Source organism: Octopus bimaculoides, chromosome 28 (genome assembly GCF_046866305.1).
Source record: "Octopus bimaculoides isolate indiv1 chromosome 28, ASM4686630v1, whole genome shotgun sequence".
NCBI classification, from domain to species: Eukaryota; Metazoa; Mollusca; class Cephalopoda; order Octopoda; family Octopodidae; genus Octopus; species Octopus bimaculoides.
In genome coordinates this window covers 22,963,423-22,980,925 of record NC_142955.1, presented here as the reverse complement: position 1 = coordinate 22,980,925, position 17,503 = coordinate 22,963,423, and the positions used below count along the sequence as shown (strand labels likewise).

The 17,503-nt window shown below is 35.9% G+C and overlaps 2 protein-coding genes across 5 annotated transcripts; both read left to right on the top strand.

The window, feature by feature from the left end:
• Positions 1-36: 36 nt before the first annotated feature.
• On the top strand, positions 37-14,118 carry LOC128251160 (uncharacterized). 4 transcript variants are annotated; one of them, XM_052977654.2, is made up of 2 exons: positions 37-172; positions 12,113-14,118. In XM_052977654.2, the coding sequence occupies exon 2, from the start codon at positions 12,511-12,513 to the stop codon at positions 13,621-13,623; it is 1,113 nt and encodes a 370-aa protein (XP_052833614.1). In that variant the 5' UTR covers positions 37-172; positions 12,113-12,510; the 3' UTR covers positions 13,624-14,118. The 4 variants fall into 4 exon arrangements, with proteins under 4 accessions (XP_052833614.1, XP_052833615.1, XP_052833611.1 ...); XM_052977655.2 differs by lacking the exon at positions 37-172 and adding an exon at positions 4,338-4,605; XM_052977651.2 differs by lacking the exon at positions 37-172 and adding an exon at positions 4,705-4,787.
• Positions 509-3,003, top strand: LOC106882509 (uncharacterized). The gene is given in 1 exon segment (XM_052977659.2): positions 509-3,003. A coding segment is annotated over 1 exon segment (1,467 nt). The 3' UTR covers positions 1,976-3,003.
• Positions 14,119-17,503: the final 3,385 nt, after the last annotated feature.

Genomic DNA, 17,503 nt, shown 5'->3' with positions numbered 1-17,503 from the left:
AACGTTACATGCAACGAATATATAACTCAATGAGCATTTCTCTCCTGTACAGTCTGTAATATGTACAAGATGGATGAAGTTTCAAATATGTTTTGGGCATCTTCAGATATTGATGAAAACAGAGTTGATGGGAAAACAGCTGAAAGAAATGAATGATAAAAAGTGAAACAAGGTAATAAACATATTGTTCTGGGAGAAGACAACTATTGAAATAATGGATTGTGTTAAAGACTTAAAGGATTGATTTATTATTTTGTTGAAGAGATGCAAAAGAGACTGAAAAATCATTGTATCATTGTGGTATCTGTTAAAAATCATTTTCTTTGGAAAGTAACCTCATTAAACACAAATGTATTGAGAGAAGTGAGAAACCATATCCCAGTGGTATTAGTGGTAGATTATTCTCTAAAAGGTTTGCTATAACTGTTCACATACGTCTTCACACAGGAGAAAAACCATATCGTTGTCTGACTTAACTGCTTTACGTTCTCACAAACGCATTCATACAATGGTAAAACGATATCAGTGTGACATCTGTGGTAACTCATTTTCAAAAAATGATGGACTCACTCATCATAAACGTACTCATACAGGAGAAAAACCATATCAGCGTCATATATGTGGTACATCTTTCGCTAGAAATGATGGTCTTACTACTCATAAACTTATTCACACAGGAGAGAAGCCATATCACTGCGATATATGTGTTAAATCATTTACTCAATCTGATCACTTAGCCAAGCACAGACGTACTCATACAAGAGAAAAACCATATCACTGTGACATCTGTGGTAAATCGTTCTCTAAAAATTATGATCTCACTTGTCATAAACGTTTTCATACAGGAGAGAAGCCATATCAGTGTGATATTTGTGGTAAATCATTCTCTGTATGTGGTCACTTAACTGAACACAAACGTACTCATACAGGAGAAAAACCATATCACTGTGACATCTGTGGTAAATCATTCTCAAGAAATTATGGTCTTACTTGTCATAAACGTTTACATACAGGAGAGAAGCCATATCAGTGTAATATTTGTGGTAAATCATTCTCTGAATCTGGTTCTGTGACAATTCATAAACGTACTCATACAGGAGAGAAGCCATATCACTGTGATATCTGTGGTAAATCATTCTCTAGCAATTATGGTCTCACTAATCATAAACGTACTCACACAGGAGAAAAACCATATCACTGTGATGTCTGTGGTAAAGCATTTTCTCAAACAGGTCAGTTAAGTCAACACAAACGTACTCACACAGGAGAAAAACCATATCACTGTGATATCTGTGGTCAGTCATTCTCGGAATCTGGTCACTTGACTAAGCACAAACGTACTCATACAGGAGAAAAACCATATCACTGTGATATCTGTGGTAAATCATTCTCTGTATCGGGTCACTTAACTGATCACAAACGTACTCATACGGGAGAAAAACCGTATGAGTGTGGAATCTGTGGTAAATCATTCTCTAGAAATGATGGTCTCACTAATCATAAACGTATTCATACAGGATAGAAGCCATATCTTTGTAATGTCTGTGGTAAATCATTCTCAACTTACAGGAGAAAAACTATGTCACTGTGACATCTGTGTTAAATCATTCTCAAGAAATTATGGTCTTGTCATAAACGTTTACATACAGAAGAGAAGCCATATCAGTGTGATATTTGTGGTAAATCATTCTCTGAATCTGGTCACTTGACTATTCATAAACGTACTCATACAGGAGAGAAGCCATATTACTGTGACATCTGTGGTGAATCATTCTCCAGAAATGATGGTCTCACTAGGCATAAACGTACTCATGCAGGAGAAAAACCATATCACTGTGATATCTGTGGTCAGTCATTCTCTGAATCTGGTTACTTGATTAAACACAAGCGTACTGATACAGGAGAAAAACCATATCACTGTTACAGTGATATGGCTACATCTGTGATAAATCATTCTCTAGAAGTAGTTACTTGACTACACACAAATATATTCATACAGGAGAGAATCCTTATCAAGTGATATCTGTGGGAAATCATTCCCTGGTAAACATGACTTAACTACACACAAACGTATTCATACAGGAGAGAAACCATATCACTGTGATATCTGTGGTAAATCATTCTCTGAATCCGGTAACTTTACCACCCATAAATGTACTCATACAGGTGATTAGCCATATCAGTGTGGTAAATATTTTTCTGAAATGCATTAATAGAGAGAAACCATATTATTGTAATATCTGTGGTAAATCATTGTTTCAATTTAATGACTTTACCAAACACAAATGTATTCACACAGGAGAAATTCCATATAGTCGTGATATCCATGGTAAATCTTTTTCTACGACTCCTGTTTTAAGTAGACACAAGCATATCCGTACACGAAAGAGGCCATGCCAATGTGATATCTGTGGTAAATCATTCTCTTATTTAAATACCTCAGATAGTCACAATATAAGAAAACAATATAGTAGTGGTATCTGTGGTAAATCATTCACTCAAAGGTTTCATTTGTGCTGAATCATTTTCTCAAACAAAGATTTTACATTCTCACAAATATATTCAGACAGGAGAAAAGGCATTCTCTAACAAAAAGTGAGTATCTCCCCATTTAGCTATTCACTTAGAACTGTAATTATTATTGTCCAAATTCGTTACCTCACACAACAATAAGTCTCTAATGACCATTTTTCTTCACTGATGCAACATGTACCCTCGACTTCACCTAATCATTCATCTCTTTTTGTTTTGTTCTTTAAAATGCTTTTCTTGATGCCAGCCATTTAAACACCTTTTACATTATATAGACAAGGCATGCCATACATGTGTTGTAAAACCAAAATACACAGTGTTTGTCAAAATTTATTCCATGAGAAGTTATATTATCATCAATGCATTCTCAAAGGAAAAAATATAATGTTATTTTACATATAATTACTATTATGCTGACATAAATATGGTAACTTACTGCTGTAATATTTCTAATAAAAATCATTTATTCACTATGCTTGTATGTATTCCTTCATGCCTGCTCCACTCTTCCCCACCTGTTCTTGCAAATTATCCAACCACATGTCACTTTTGTTGCTCTCCTGTCTATTTGTATCATCATTACTATTCTGCTGCATTGAATTCTCAATCACCTCCTACTCCCTCCGTATGTCTTGCATTATTGAAGTGCCTACCTTAGATTTCATCACTCGTTCACCATTCCTTGTACACTCTTGTCACTAACACTAACTGTCCCACATTTTTCTTCCCTCTTCCTCATTCATTCTTGTATTAAATAATAAAAAGAAGCTACGGTTAAACTCCAGTTGAACCTTTCTTTTCATTTATTATTTTCTCTTTGACATTAAGATTATTTGTGAGTAACTTGCACGTTGTTTCCAAACCAATACTCAAGAACTTATAGAAATCTGACACGCAAGTTCAATGTTAATTTTATTTAATTCAATTTCAAGTCATAACAGTATTATACTTGTAACTTGAGTGCTGTCCCTTAGTTTACTTGGCGATTTACGAGAAAGCATTGATAGAAGGCTTTTTCTATTTTTTTCTTCTTCTTCTTAGAAATTACTTGTCGAGAAAAGTGACAAGTATTTAATTTCTTAACCAATTCTTCAAACTGCTCTAGGAAGAATTTGGGTAAATTACTTAAGTTCATAATGTAGACTTCAGACAAATGCAGTGTCTATTTCGTGAGTGTGAAAATAATTCAACACTACAAGACATGCAGATTTGAGTGACAAAGCCTCCAGTAGCAGCTTTAAGTGTCACCAAAAAGCTATCGGAAATCCCAGATTTTTATAAGCTTCTCTGGAAATTTCTAGAAGCGTCTGGAACTGCATACAAAATCAATTTTTGGTCGGAAACTAGGGTGGCTTCGGCTTTAATTTACTTAAGCCAATGAAAAGTATCTTTTCAAATTGGCTTCGTCTAAACTTGTATCTAAGCGCAAAAAGATTTTCACGAAACAACTAATTGAGTTCCGATTGAAACAAAGCTTTTTACTAGAATCTGACAAATAATTATCGTCTGACGGAGGACTGGTGATTAATTAAACATTATAATAATCTCCTTTACAGCTGCCATAGCTCAAGCCAGTGTCTGAAATATATTCGTATCCACTTTTAGCAATTCCTAAGAAATGGAACATTAACTAGTGAAGTTTGTACAAGGTCTGTGACCATCCCTGAGTGTAACAATGTCTCTTTGAATACATGTTTTCACATCAAGAATCTTGCAAAAGAAATACATGAACGTACATTTATAGAATATTTTCTAGGTAAAATAAAGTGATTAAAACGAGGGTCATTCTAGTGTCGGTACTTTAGTGCAGCTTCAAAAAACAAAGGGACCTCTAGGGTCTGCCCATTTATCGTGGGATCAACATTATTTTCTGCTAGGATGACAGGGGTGAGTGAGGTATTATACCGAAAGATACATTTTTTTCTTCCGCATTCTGAGATTGGTGTAGGATCGTGAATATTACAGGAATTGAATGATAAAAACGTGTCATGAGTTTCAAAGGAGACAGGAGAATAAATTAAAAGCGGAGTAATTGAAATTGCATTCAGATTAACGGGAGATAACTTGACATAGGTGAGTAATTTCAAGTCTTGTTCCACCAGTGACACTTTCCGGTTTCTTCGTGTTTCGTTTCAATTTTCCGTGTCAGTTTTTACATTTCCTTTGTGAAACAGTTCCATACAGAGATTATTTAATGTAGACGAAGATTTAGAAGAAATGGGAAACAGAAATTAGTAATTTACGGCGAAATGCAAGTAAGTCTTTTACTCAGTAGTGTGAAAGTAATAACTTGATAGATTCATTGTCTAATAGAACTAATAGTAAATATATAGGCTTCACTGTAGCAGAAAGATGAACGGATTACGATGTATATTCATTGTAGTAGGGGAATATAATTGCTTAAATATTAAATAATTCATCTGAATGAAAACTGCTATGTTAATATCTTTAATGAGTGTATCTGAGTGAAGACTTACATCTGTACCCCACAAAAAAACCCTACTTCATTTATTTATTTACTGAACCCTCCGTTTTCGGGTACGGAGATTACGAATCTGAAAAAAAAAAAAAAATTGGCAAACATCGGCATTTAAAAATTTCAATTTTAAAATTGAATTCGTGCATCACATACAGATGTGTGTGGGTGTGTGTTGAGAGAGATTTGGCTTTTATTCCGGTACTCATACTTGTTGTAACTGCCCTTCAAGTTGCATTTTGTAGTAAAAAAAAAAAAAAAACACTTTGGAAATTTCCCACACTTTCAGTTGTAAAATAAAAATGAACACTTTATTTTAACTTTTGACAAATTTTCACCACCCCACTGCCGCCCTTTGTACTAGAAAAGAAAAAACACGATTTTTCGCATGGAATCAACTCCCCTAACCTCCTACTTTCCCGCAAATCCCTCGTTTTGATGGTTCGGAAAGGGGTGGGGGAAGGTCTCCCCACCCGGATTTTTCGGAATGTTTTTTTCCCGTAGAATGAATTACGGTGAGCTCCTAATAGGCCACAAAACCAATTTTTTTTTTTTTTTTCGTCTAGAAAACGGAGGTGGGAACCCTCGGAAATTCGGTAAACTTTCAGATTAACACCCGCACGATTTTCACTAGGGTGGGAATTCCGTCCCTAACTCTAACCCTAACAGCCTAGTGAAAATCGTGCGGGTGTTAATCTGAAAATTTACCGGAAATTCACCACCCCAATTTCACAGGGTCAATACTTGTTGGCAAAGGAACCTTTCCAGTAGCATTCGTCCTTTTAGAAATAACACCCAAATCTCCCTAGCCACACTGCATTGTCTTTGTTGAGCAAAACGTACCCGTACAATATGAGAGAAACAAGTTTCACATTCATGAGCAGGTCTCAAAGCGGACCTCTGCGGAATTTAAGTTCAGAGCGTAAAGACGGACGACATGGCAGTAAGCATTTTGTCCGGTATGCTAAAGATCCTGCTGGCTTGCCGCCTTAAAAAATATGTACCTCCCTGACTGGGAATCGAACTGCAGTCTCCTACATCACAGAGAGTGGGGAATGTAAAATAAAATACTGAATATAAACAATATAGGCGCAGGAGTGGCTTGCTTACCAACCACATGGTTCCGGGTTCATTCCCACTGCGTGGCACCTTCAGCAAGTGTCTTCTACTATATCCTCGGGCCGACCAAAGCCTTGTGAGTGGATTTAGTAGACGGAAACTGAAAGAAGCCCGTCGTATATATGTATATATATGTGTGTGTGTCTGTGTTTGTCCCCCCAACATCGCTTGACAACCGATGCTTGTGTGTTTATGTCCCCGTAAATTAGCGGTTCGGCAAAAGAGACCGATAGAATAAGTACTAGGCTTCCAAAGAATAGTGGGGTCGATTTGCTCGACTGAAAGTCGGTGCTCCAGCATGGCCGCAGTCAAATGACTGAAACAAGGGAAACAACTTCCACAGAGTTTCGTTTCCATCGGGTACTGCCTTGCTGTTTATAATTTGAATACGGTAGGTTTGTAATTGTTAAATTTAACTATGTCGTAATGTGTATAGATAATTGAATTGTGTGACTTTTCAAGGATGCAGTTATAATATAGAAAGGAAAACGGGTAACAACATTGGAAAACGATATTTCCTTTTCCAGACGTTTACCAATAAGAGAATGATAGTTCTACATTTTGAAATATTGATGTTATTTTTAAGAATCTAAGGATAACTTTTGCGTGTTACGTAAAGTAAATTGCCTACAATTCCGTTAAGATTAGAACAAAGCAGTTTCCTTTATACTTACATTGTAAACTCAGTTTAATTATTTTGTCTCTGTAACAAGTTCCGTTTTGGTTTGCAATCGAACGCATCTCTCCCGCCACCACCGTCATTCGTTTTTCGCTATCTTTCTCTTTGTATGTCTGTGAATGCAGACATACAAGCAGCGTTATTTGTTTGGACATTAACCCTAATACCCTCCCCACTTCTCTCTGCGTTTTTATGTATGTATTACGGTCAACCTATCTATTTATGCAGCGTATGGATGTTTTCTGTTTCGTTGTCAGCGGCTCCAAAAATTAAAGTTAACCGAATTTTTTTTTTAATTTGGCACAACAACACACTTGCCCAAACTGAATTGTTGGAGTTATTCCATTTTTTTCCAGAAAAATGTTTTTAACGACTTATAGAGATTTAAGGTCTGGAAACAAGATTTGGAAGCTGTCATTTTGTGTGTGACTGCGCATTTTATCGTCAACATAACGAGTTGTCAATATTTATAAACAACACGTCTCTTGTAATTTTCCAGTCATTTGACTGCGGCCACGCTTGAGCACCGCCTTTAGTCGAACACATCGACCCTAGTACTTATTCTTTGGGTCACTTTTACCGATCCTCTAGGCTATGGGGACGTAAACACCAGCATCAACTCTTAACATATTCCGTAAATATTTGAACATAAATATATGTTCAGTATATTCTGAGGTGTATGTCCACTTATTTCTAACCCGCAATACTTCGTTTATGATGTTATTCCTGTTTTTGTACATCAGTAACTTCATAATAAATTATAACCGAGTTCAAATTCCGCCAAGGTCGACTTTGCCTTAAGTACCAGTTGCGTAATGGGGGCGATCTAATCAACTGGCCCCCTCCCACTAAATTTCGGGTCTTTTGCCTAGAGTAGAAAAGAATAAATGGATCTTTTTTAAAACGGGGGCCACATTTTTCATTAACGAAACACATTGAAACTTGGAACACTGGTAGAATGTGTCATATAAAACATCTTTTTCTCTTAGTCTTCTTAAAAAAAACAGAAATCCCTAAGTTATTCCATGTTAAAGCTGTCGTATTTCTGTAATTTCAACCAATCACTGACGTCCATTCAGCCGATATACATTAAGTGCCGACTACATAAACAAACGATTCTGAAACAATTCTATCGGTGATAGGGTTAGGGTTAGGGTAAAACAGCAAATTTAAAAAGAAAAAAGCAAATAAAACGAAGAAAAAAAAAAAAGAAAATGAAAAAAGCAAATAAAACGAAGCTATGGCTTAATCAGCCAAAGGAGTAAATGTAAACAACTGAATACTTGTCAGTGATTGGTTGAAATTATCGAAATAAGACAATTTTTTACATGAAATAAATTTGAATACAAAAATATTTTTCTGTTCTATAACACAAAATAGATAAGTATACGAAGTTTGAAAGTCTTTCGGTACCAAAAACACTACATAAAACATTAATGAAAAATGTGGCCCCTGTTTTAAAATAGATCCAAGATATTTTTTGCATAGAAACTGAAAACAACTGTCTATGTTAAGAGGTTAAGTCACAATATATGAATTTGAGTAATCTGGTTGTACTCATGAAAAAAGCTCCTTAATGTATCATTCCACAAAACATAGCATGTATAGTATGATACAAGGGAAAATGATAAGGAGTGTATAGAATCAAACAACAGAGAAACAGCTTGATGAAACTCAACTCAACAATAAGAAAATTTTAATATTAATGCAGATATGTATATAATTTATTATTAAATATAATAATATAAATTATTTACATGTTTCTAAGTTACGAAACAATTTGTCATGATAGAACTTTCTATTGTCAAACAAAATCTCATCAAGCCATCTCTGTCACTCATGACTATATATATATATATATATATTTTTTTTTTATTTTATTTGTTTCAGTCATTTGACTGTGGCCATGCTGGAGCACCGCCTTTAGTCAAGCAAATTAACTCCAGGACTTATTCCTTCTAAGCTTAGTACTTATTTTATGGGTCGCTCTTGCCGAACGACTAAGTGGCGGGGATGTAAACACACCAACATCAGTTGTCAAGTGATGTGGGGGGAGGGGGAACAGACACACAAACATATACATACATAAATATATATATATATATATATATATATATATATATATATATATATATATACACACACACATACATACACACGATGGGCTTCTTTCAGTTTCTGTCTATCAAATCCACTCACAAGGCTTGCTCGACCCGAGGCTATTGTAGAAGACACTTGCCCAAGGTGCCACGCAGTGGGACAGAACCTGGAATCATCTGGTTGGTAAGCAAGCTACGTATCACACACCCACTCCTGCGCACACGTTTGTTAGAAACAATGTATAAATGTTTATGGGTCTGTGATAAGATAAATGTCTATATGTGCGTACAGGTGTATATGTATGTGTGTACATGAAAGTGTGTATGTGAACATATATGTGTTCATGAGATGTCTGTGTATATGTGAGTATGTTTGTGTATATTTGTACGTTGTGTGAGCCTGTTGGTAGCTTCCTGGTGGAGGTGAAGTTCCCTGGAGCATGGAAAATTTCACAGTCCATGCACCTTATATGATAACCGTAAACCTAACGAGGCATTCATTACTAGTACACATTTTGATTTAAAGCAAATTGACATAAAATTAGATTATCTATGATATTAATCATGGAAAGTGGACGTTAAACGATGATAATGATGCTATTCATTTTCTCCCTCCGTTTTTGTAGATGCATCTCATAATTTTATAAATATTGACACTTTGCAATATTTATGCAGTGAGAAAAAAATTAACTTGATCGAAAAAAACAAAATAAAGATGAAAACATTTTGTGTTTTGTTTGCCATGAGTTCCATCACAATCCTTTATAATATAGAACCTGTTTCCTATTTTACTAAAGAACTGAAGTAATTCAGAAATAAAATGTATACAGTTTGTACACACACACACTGTTATACACTTACTCTGCTTATACGATGGGGTACCCAAAAGTAACCAGAAATGTTCTCTGGGGGGACAAGCCCATTGTGGTTCAGGGTTCTACTGCTGGAAGCCACTTGATGCGACACTTAGGTACCAGTCAGCTGACAGGCGGAGGCGGGTGTTGTCTTGCTGCCATGTGGTGTGTCTTTGCTTTCGATTTTTGTGATGGCTGAAATGAAGGAACAGTGTGCTTCCACGAAATTCCTGTTTTCTGCTGGGGAAAACAATGGTTGAAACAGTTGTCAAGCTTCAAACAGCTTACAAGGACTCTGCCATGAGCAAAACACAATTTTACAAGTGGTTTCCACACTTTAAGAATGGTCACTTGTCGCTTGAAGACCAACCTTGTTCAGGGCGACCATCAACCTCCTGAACAAATGGAAACCTCATGGAAATTCATGTACTGAGGGCAGCGAGCTGGACGAAATTGCTTAGCGGTATTTCGTCTGCAGCCACGTTCTGAGTTCAAAGTCCGCCGAGGTCGACTTTGCTTTTCATCCTTTCAGGGTCGATAAATTAAGTACCAGTTACGCACTGGGGTCGATGTAATCAACTTAATACCTTTGTTTGTCCCTTCTGTGTGTAGCCCCTTGTGGGCAATAAAGAAATAAGAAACGTTAGCATGCCGGGCGAAATGCTTAGCGGTATTTCGTCTGCAGCCACGTTCTGATTTCAAAGTCCGCCGAGGTCGACTTGCCTTTCATCCTTTCGGGGTCGATAAATTAAGTACCAGTTACGCACTGGGGTCGATGTAATCAACTTTATACCTTTGTCTGTCCTTGTTTGTCCCTTCTGTGTGTACCCCCTTGTGGGCAATAACGAAATAAGGAAACTCATGTACTGATCTTGGAGGACCATCACTGAACAGTCGAGATGACTAATGCGTCCTGGAGCTGCTGCCAACAAATTTTGGTCAAGGAATTGCAAATGAAAAGAGTTGCAGCCAAATTTGTGCCTCGCTTGGTTACGGAAGATCAAAAGGGGTCATGACTGAATGTATGCAGTGAACTGGAACAACAGTTGGAAGTTGATCTGGTCCCTTTTTTTGAAGGTGAAGAAAAAAGGTATCACTTTGCAAGAGTTCCAGCACTGCTTCAAACTGTGGAAAACACACCTCCACTGATGCATTGCTTCAAATGGAGAATACTACGATAGCAATAAAAGTGTGAACATGTAAAACTAAGTGAATAAAATAATATTGAAAAATTCCGGTTTCTTTTAGGTACCCCCTCGTATACACTACTATGCTTTTCATGTTATCTACAGGGCTTTGCGGTTTGAGTGCTTATATACACTACTACATGGTTAGGGCAGCGGACTCGCGGTCATAGGATCGCGGTTTCGATTCCCAGACCCGGCGTTGTGAGTGTTTATTGAGCGAAAACACCTAAAGCTCCACGAGGCTCCGGCAGGGGATGGTGGCGAACCCTGCTGTACTCTTCCACCACAACTTTCTCTCACTCTTACTTCCTGTTTCTGTTGAACCTGTAATTCAAAGGGTCAGCCTTGTCACATTCTGTGTCACGCTGAATCTCCCCGAGAACTACGTTAAGGGTACATATGTCTGTGGAGTGCTCAGCCACTTGCACGCTAATTTCACAAGCAGGCTGTTCTGTTGATCAGATCAACTGGAACCCTAGTCGTCATAAGCGACGGAGTGCCAACCATGGACCCCTACATGTGTAGTTTGTTTACGTTGTCATATAGTTAGTTCCTGTATATACATTACTATAAGGAAGTATACTGAAAATTTTACTTGTTTCAATAACTGTTTTGATGGGAAAGAATCGTACTGCTGTCCCAGACACGAACACGCAGTCAGTATATTAATGTCTGCCATATGGATAATTAGATATTAAAATTTAATGTAAATTACTTTAATAGATCAACAGTATTTTCATATAGATGTATGAACATATGCGTATACACACATACAAATATATGTACATATAATTCATCTTGAGTGTGAAAATAGATGTACAATTCCTACAATTGAGCTTAGTACATCATCATCATCAAATCTACTTCTAGTATAATGATTAAGCAACTACTATAGATAGCAGTATTACTAGTGAGGTATACAGCACAAATGTAGTAGAAATTACTTGTGTTTTCACAGTTTTTCATATGTGTGTGAATGACGCAGGCTTTGCACAGTCTTGTGTGTTGTAATTTTAGTAACAAATTGGAAAGTAAAGTTCAGTTGTTCAGGCAAATGTTTACTTCTACAATTTATCTCTGTAGAAATGTAGTAACACTTCCACTATTGTATCTCTGCTATTAAGATATCCTCTATATCTTATACTGTTGTTTCTATCTTATTTCAGAATATCAGACAACTGTGACATGAAAGAATTGCTTACGTCAGATTCATCATCAACATTAATTATCTCTTAAAGACTAAAGAAAAACGTTACATGCAACAAATATATAACTCAATGGTAAACTACAGTGAAATATTTCTTCTGAATGGAGATTAATGGCAACATTTCTCTCCTGTACAGTCTGTAATATGTACAAGATGGATGAAGTTTCAAATATGTTTGTGGCATCTTCAGATATTGGTGAAAACAGAGTTGATGGGAAAACAGCTGTAAAAAATTTTAAAGAAATCAACGATAAAAAGTGAAATAAGAAAATAAACATTGTTCTGAGAAGAGAAAACTATTGAAACGACGGATACTGTTAAAGACTTAAAGGATTGATTTATTATTTTGTTGAAGAGATGCAGAAAGTGACCGAAAAATCCTACCATTGTGATATCTGCCAAAAATCATTTTGCCTGAAAGGTAACCTCATTAAACACAAATGTGTTAGTAGAGGTGAGAAACCATATCGTTGTGATATTTGTGGTAAATCTTTCCCTATAAATAGTCACTTGGCTATACACAAACGCATTCACACAGGGGAGAGGCCATATCACTGTGATATCTGTGGTAAATCTTTCTCTCTAAGTGGTAATTTAACTGTACACAAACGTATACATACAGGAGAGAAACCACATCCCTGTGATATTTGTGGTAAATCATTCTCTGATTCTAGTCACTTAAATACACACAAACTCATTCATACTGGAGAGAAGCCATATCATTGCGATGTTTGTGATAAATCATTCTCTAAAAATGGAGATTTAACTAAACACATACGTATTCATACAGGAGAGAAGCCATATCACTGTGATATCTGTGATAAATCATTCTCTCAAAGTAGTGATTTAACCAGACACAAACGTATTCATTCAGGTGACAGACCATATCACTGTGACGTTTGTGGTAAATCATTCTCTGTAAGTTGTCATTTAACTATACACAAACGCGTTCATACTGGGGAGAAGCCATATGACTGTGGTATCTGCGGTAAATCATTCTCTGAAGCTAGTCACATAGCTAAACACAAACGTATTCATTTAGAGGACAAACCATATCGGTGTGATATCTGTAATAAAGCATTTTCTGAAACTAGTGATTTAACTAAACACAAACGCATTCACACAGGAGAAAAACCATTTAACTGTGATGTTTGTGGTAAATCATTCTCTCAGATTAATACTTTACAGACTCACAAACATATTCATTCAGGAGAAAAACCTTATCACTGTGATACCTGTGGTAAATCATTCTCTCAAAAAAATACTTTAGGCGCTCACAAACGCATTCACACAGGAGAAAAACCATACAACTGTGATATCTGTAGTAAATCATTCTCTCAGATCAATACCTTACGCACTCACAAACATATTCATTCAGGAGAAAAACCTTATAGCTGTGATATTTGCAGTAGATCATTCTCTTATAAAAGCCAGTTAGCTTCACATGTAGCTATTCATTTAGGACTATGACTGACAGTGTTCAAATTCATTACTTAACACAACAAACTTTCTAAGACCATTCCCCCCAACACACACACACACACACTAAAACAATGTTTACTCTGAATCTTACCTATTCAGTAATCTCATTTTGATCCCTTTTTTGAAATAATATCTTAAAGCTGGATCCCTTCCCTGTTGCCAGTCTTGTAAGCACCATTTACACTACTTACACAAGGTATACTATCTTGTAAAGCCATGATACAATTTGTCAAAGTTCTTTCTCTGAAAAGTTATACAATCATCAATGTATTCCACAAAGAAGGAAAATATGTGTGGTACCTACCTCTGAACATTATCGGGCCATGAGTCAGAAAATAATGTAATGTTTATATGCATTACTTTTTGATCTACCTTTGTATATATGTTGTTGAGTCAAAAACTAATTCAAATTAAAGTACTGTATCTGCATTGGTGTAATAACTTATCTCTGTAATATTTCTAATAAAAGTAATTTATTCATTATGCTTGTGTGTATTCCATCATGCCAATAGCAGCAGATGACCATTGAAGACCAAATCTGGCAGCACAGGCTACAGTGGTTTGGTAACATCTGCAGGATGAGCACTGAAAGACTACCACACCAACCTTTCTGACAGCAGTGATCTACACACTGGAGAGGAGGCGCAATGGCCCAGTGGTTAGGCAGCAGACTCGCGGTTTCGATTCCCAGACCGGGCGTTGTGAGTGTTTATTGAGCGAAAACACTTAAAGCCCCACGAGGCTCCGGCAGGGGATGGTGGCGAACCCTGCTGTACTCTTCCACCACAACTTTCTTTCACTCTATCTTCCTGTTTCTGTTGTGCCTGTAATTCAAAGGGGTCAGCCTTGTCACACTGTGTCACACTGAATCTCCCCGAGAACTACGTTAAGGGTACACGTGTCTGTGGAGTGCTCAGCCACTTGCACGTTAATTTCACGAGCAGAGCTGTTCCGTTGATCGGATCAACTGGAACCCTTGACGTCGTAAGCGACGGAGTGCCAACAACAACAACACACTGGAGAATCCAGTGCAGCATACCAAAGAAGACATCAAGGAAAACAAACTGAGGAAGAGATGGATTCACAGCACCTTGACCTCAAGCAAGCTAAGGTCAGCACCGTGGATTTGAAAGCATGGAATAACATGAGCACCAGAGCCTGTCATCCAGCAGCACCCACAGCAGTGTATTGGTTGAGAGGACAGCATCCACCTCCAGTCACAAGCTAGGGATTTTACTTACTAAATGTTAACCATTACAAACATCAGCAAATATTCTATCTGCCCCAGCTGTATCTGAAGTTGAAGTTATCTACCTTCGGATGTATCAGTCATTAGACTACAGCCATGCTTTAAAGGGCTTTAATTGAATGAATCAACTCCAGTATTTATTTTTTCTTAAGCCTGGTACTGATTCTATTGGTGTTTGTATGAAGAGTGGTTAAGTTACAGGTATGTAAAGAAACCAACACTGCTAAGTAGTGGCAAGAGACAAACATATATATATATATATATATATATATATATATATATATATACCGGAGTAAGCACATGAAATGTGCAACAAGGTGGAAAAAAGAGTACTCAAATACCAGAGGTAGAGTAATATGCTTTATTTAAAAGCAGCAGAAATGTAACAAAAAGAATGTTACTCTGAGTTTCACGTTCCCGTTCAACTGTCCGATGAACGGGAACGTGAAACTCAGAGTAACAGTCTTTTGTTATATTTCTGCTGCTTTTAAATAAAGTATATATATATATATATATAGATAAACAATATATGAGTATATGCATATATATGTACATACCTTCAGCTACATCTACATATAGCTACATATCTGGGTACATGGCGTTGCAAAAGAACATGGACAAAATTATAAACAAGGTACAAAATATATATATATATATACACATAGAGCAATAAGAAAATGGAGGTGATTAATAGGTGGTATTCATTATATTATGGCAATTTATTTATTTACTAAAAGGACAATTATAACAACATGCATACGACATATACATATGACATATTATGCCTTACATATATAAAATATCAATCAGTAATTATTAAAATATAACATACATATAAATTTGATTAGAGATTGTGTTAACCTCATGAAAGGATGGTTTCATCCAAGGAAATACTGGTTCAATACGTAGTATTTTTGGGAAATTAATTTCCTTAAATTGATAGGTATATATATATAAAAGCATATAATTTATATTCAGGTAAAAAGTGTAAATGCATATATATATATACATGTTTTGTGAGTCTGCCTATGTATTAATGTGCTTGTGCATGTACATATATATATATATACATATATATATATGAGTGGACATGTGAATGTATGTATATGTGAGTATATGCATGTTTCTGTGTGTATATATATATATAATAATAATAATAATATTAGAGACAAAATCCAAAATTATGATATTTACTTTGTTTTATATTATACTCATTTATTGTGCTTTTAATTTTTCTATATGTGATAGTGGATTTTCATCGATGAGTTCTTGAAACTTGGTTATTTTCCCTAAAACTATATATATATATATATATGGACAGATACATATATGTATGCATGTGCACTTGCATATATATAAATTTACTTAATTTTATTTATACCTTATAAACGAATATTCCATTCTTTATTAACTATTAACTTACCTTATTTATATTTAAATTTCCTCTATCATTTTTATTTAATTTATTCATTTATTGTTTTCTAATTCTATTTATCTACTCTATCTTATTTCCAATCAATCAACCTGCGAACCCCTTCACCCGAATACAAATCATAAACAGTATCATTCAGCCTGCTATAATGAATCCATAAACACATAAAACATCACATGGTATTGGTTGTCTTTGGGTTGTAGTAGAAGACACTTGCCCAAGATGTCGCACAATGAGTCTAAACCAAGAACCGTGTGGTCAGAAAGCAAACTACTTACCAGATAGCCATACTTGTAGAGACAATTTATTTTATTTGTTGGAGTGTTTTCAGTGCCAAATCAATTCAGCGAATGATACTTTTCACTCTCCAATAAACAATGGTTTCAAATTTTTCCACAAGGGCAGCCATTTTTTTTTTTGGGGGGGGGGGGAAAGGATGTATTGATTACATTGACCCCAGTGTTCAGCTGGTACTTAATTTATCAACCCTGAAAGGATGAGAGGCAAAGTCAAGCTCGGCAGGATTTGAACTCAGAGCATACAGGCAGAAGAAATACTGCTATGCATTTTGCCCAGCATGCTAATGATTCTGCCAGCTCCGATACCTTACTGTCCAATAAATAATCCTTTCTACTATTGACACAAGGCCTGAAATTTTGGGGGACGAGACTAGTCGCTTACATTGACCCCAGTGTTTCACTGGCACTTAATTTATCAACCCTGAAAGGATGAAAGGCAAAGTTGACCTCGGCAGAATTTGAACTCAGAATGTAGCAACAGGTGTAATACTGCTAAGCATTTCGTCCAGCGCGCTAATGATGCTAATGATACAAATACTATAATAGTAAGATTTTTAATTAAAAATTTATAAGATTCTTTCCTAAAGTATGATTTTTATTAAATTAAGATTTAAATTTACATATAAATTTCATAACAAATTTTGGTGACAAGATCAAACATGAATTTCTCAATGATTTCTTCTTTTGGTGAAATTTCCACTTTATTTATATTTGGAAAGTTTCCTCCTACTTTTTTAAATTACGAAGTCTTTGATCAGATCCTCAAAATTAATCTTAGGTAACACATCTGCATCTATACTTAGTAGGGATAAAGATATCCTGAATATTATTTTACCACGTTTTAAAGTGATTTCTTTTGTGCTGTAGCGAAACAAGAATGTAATTTGA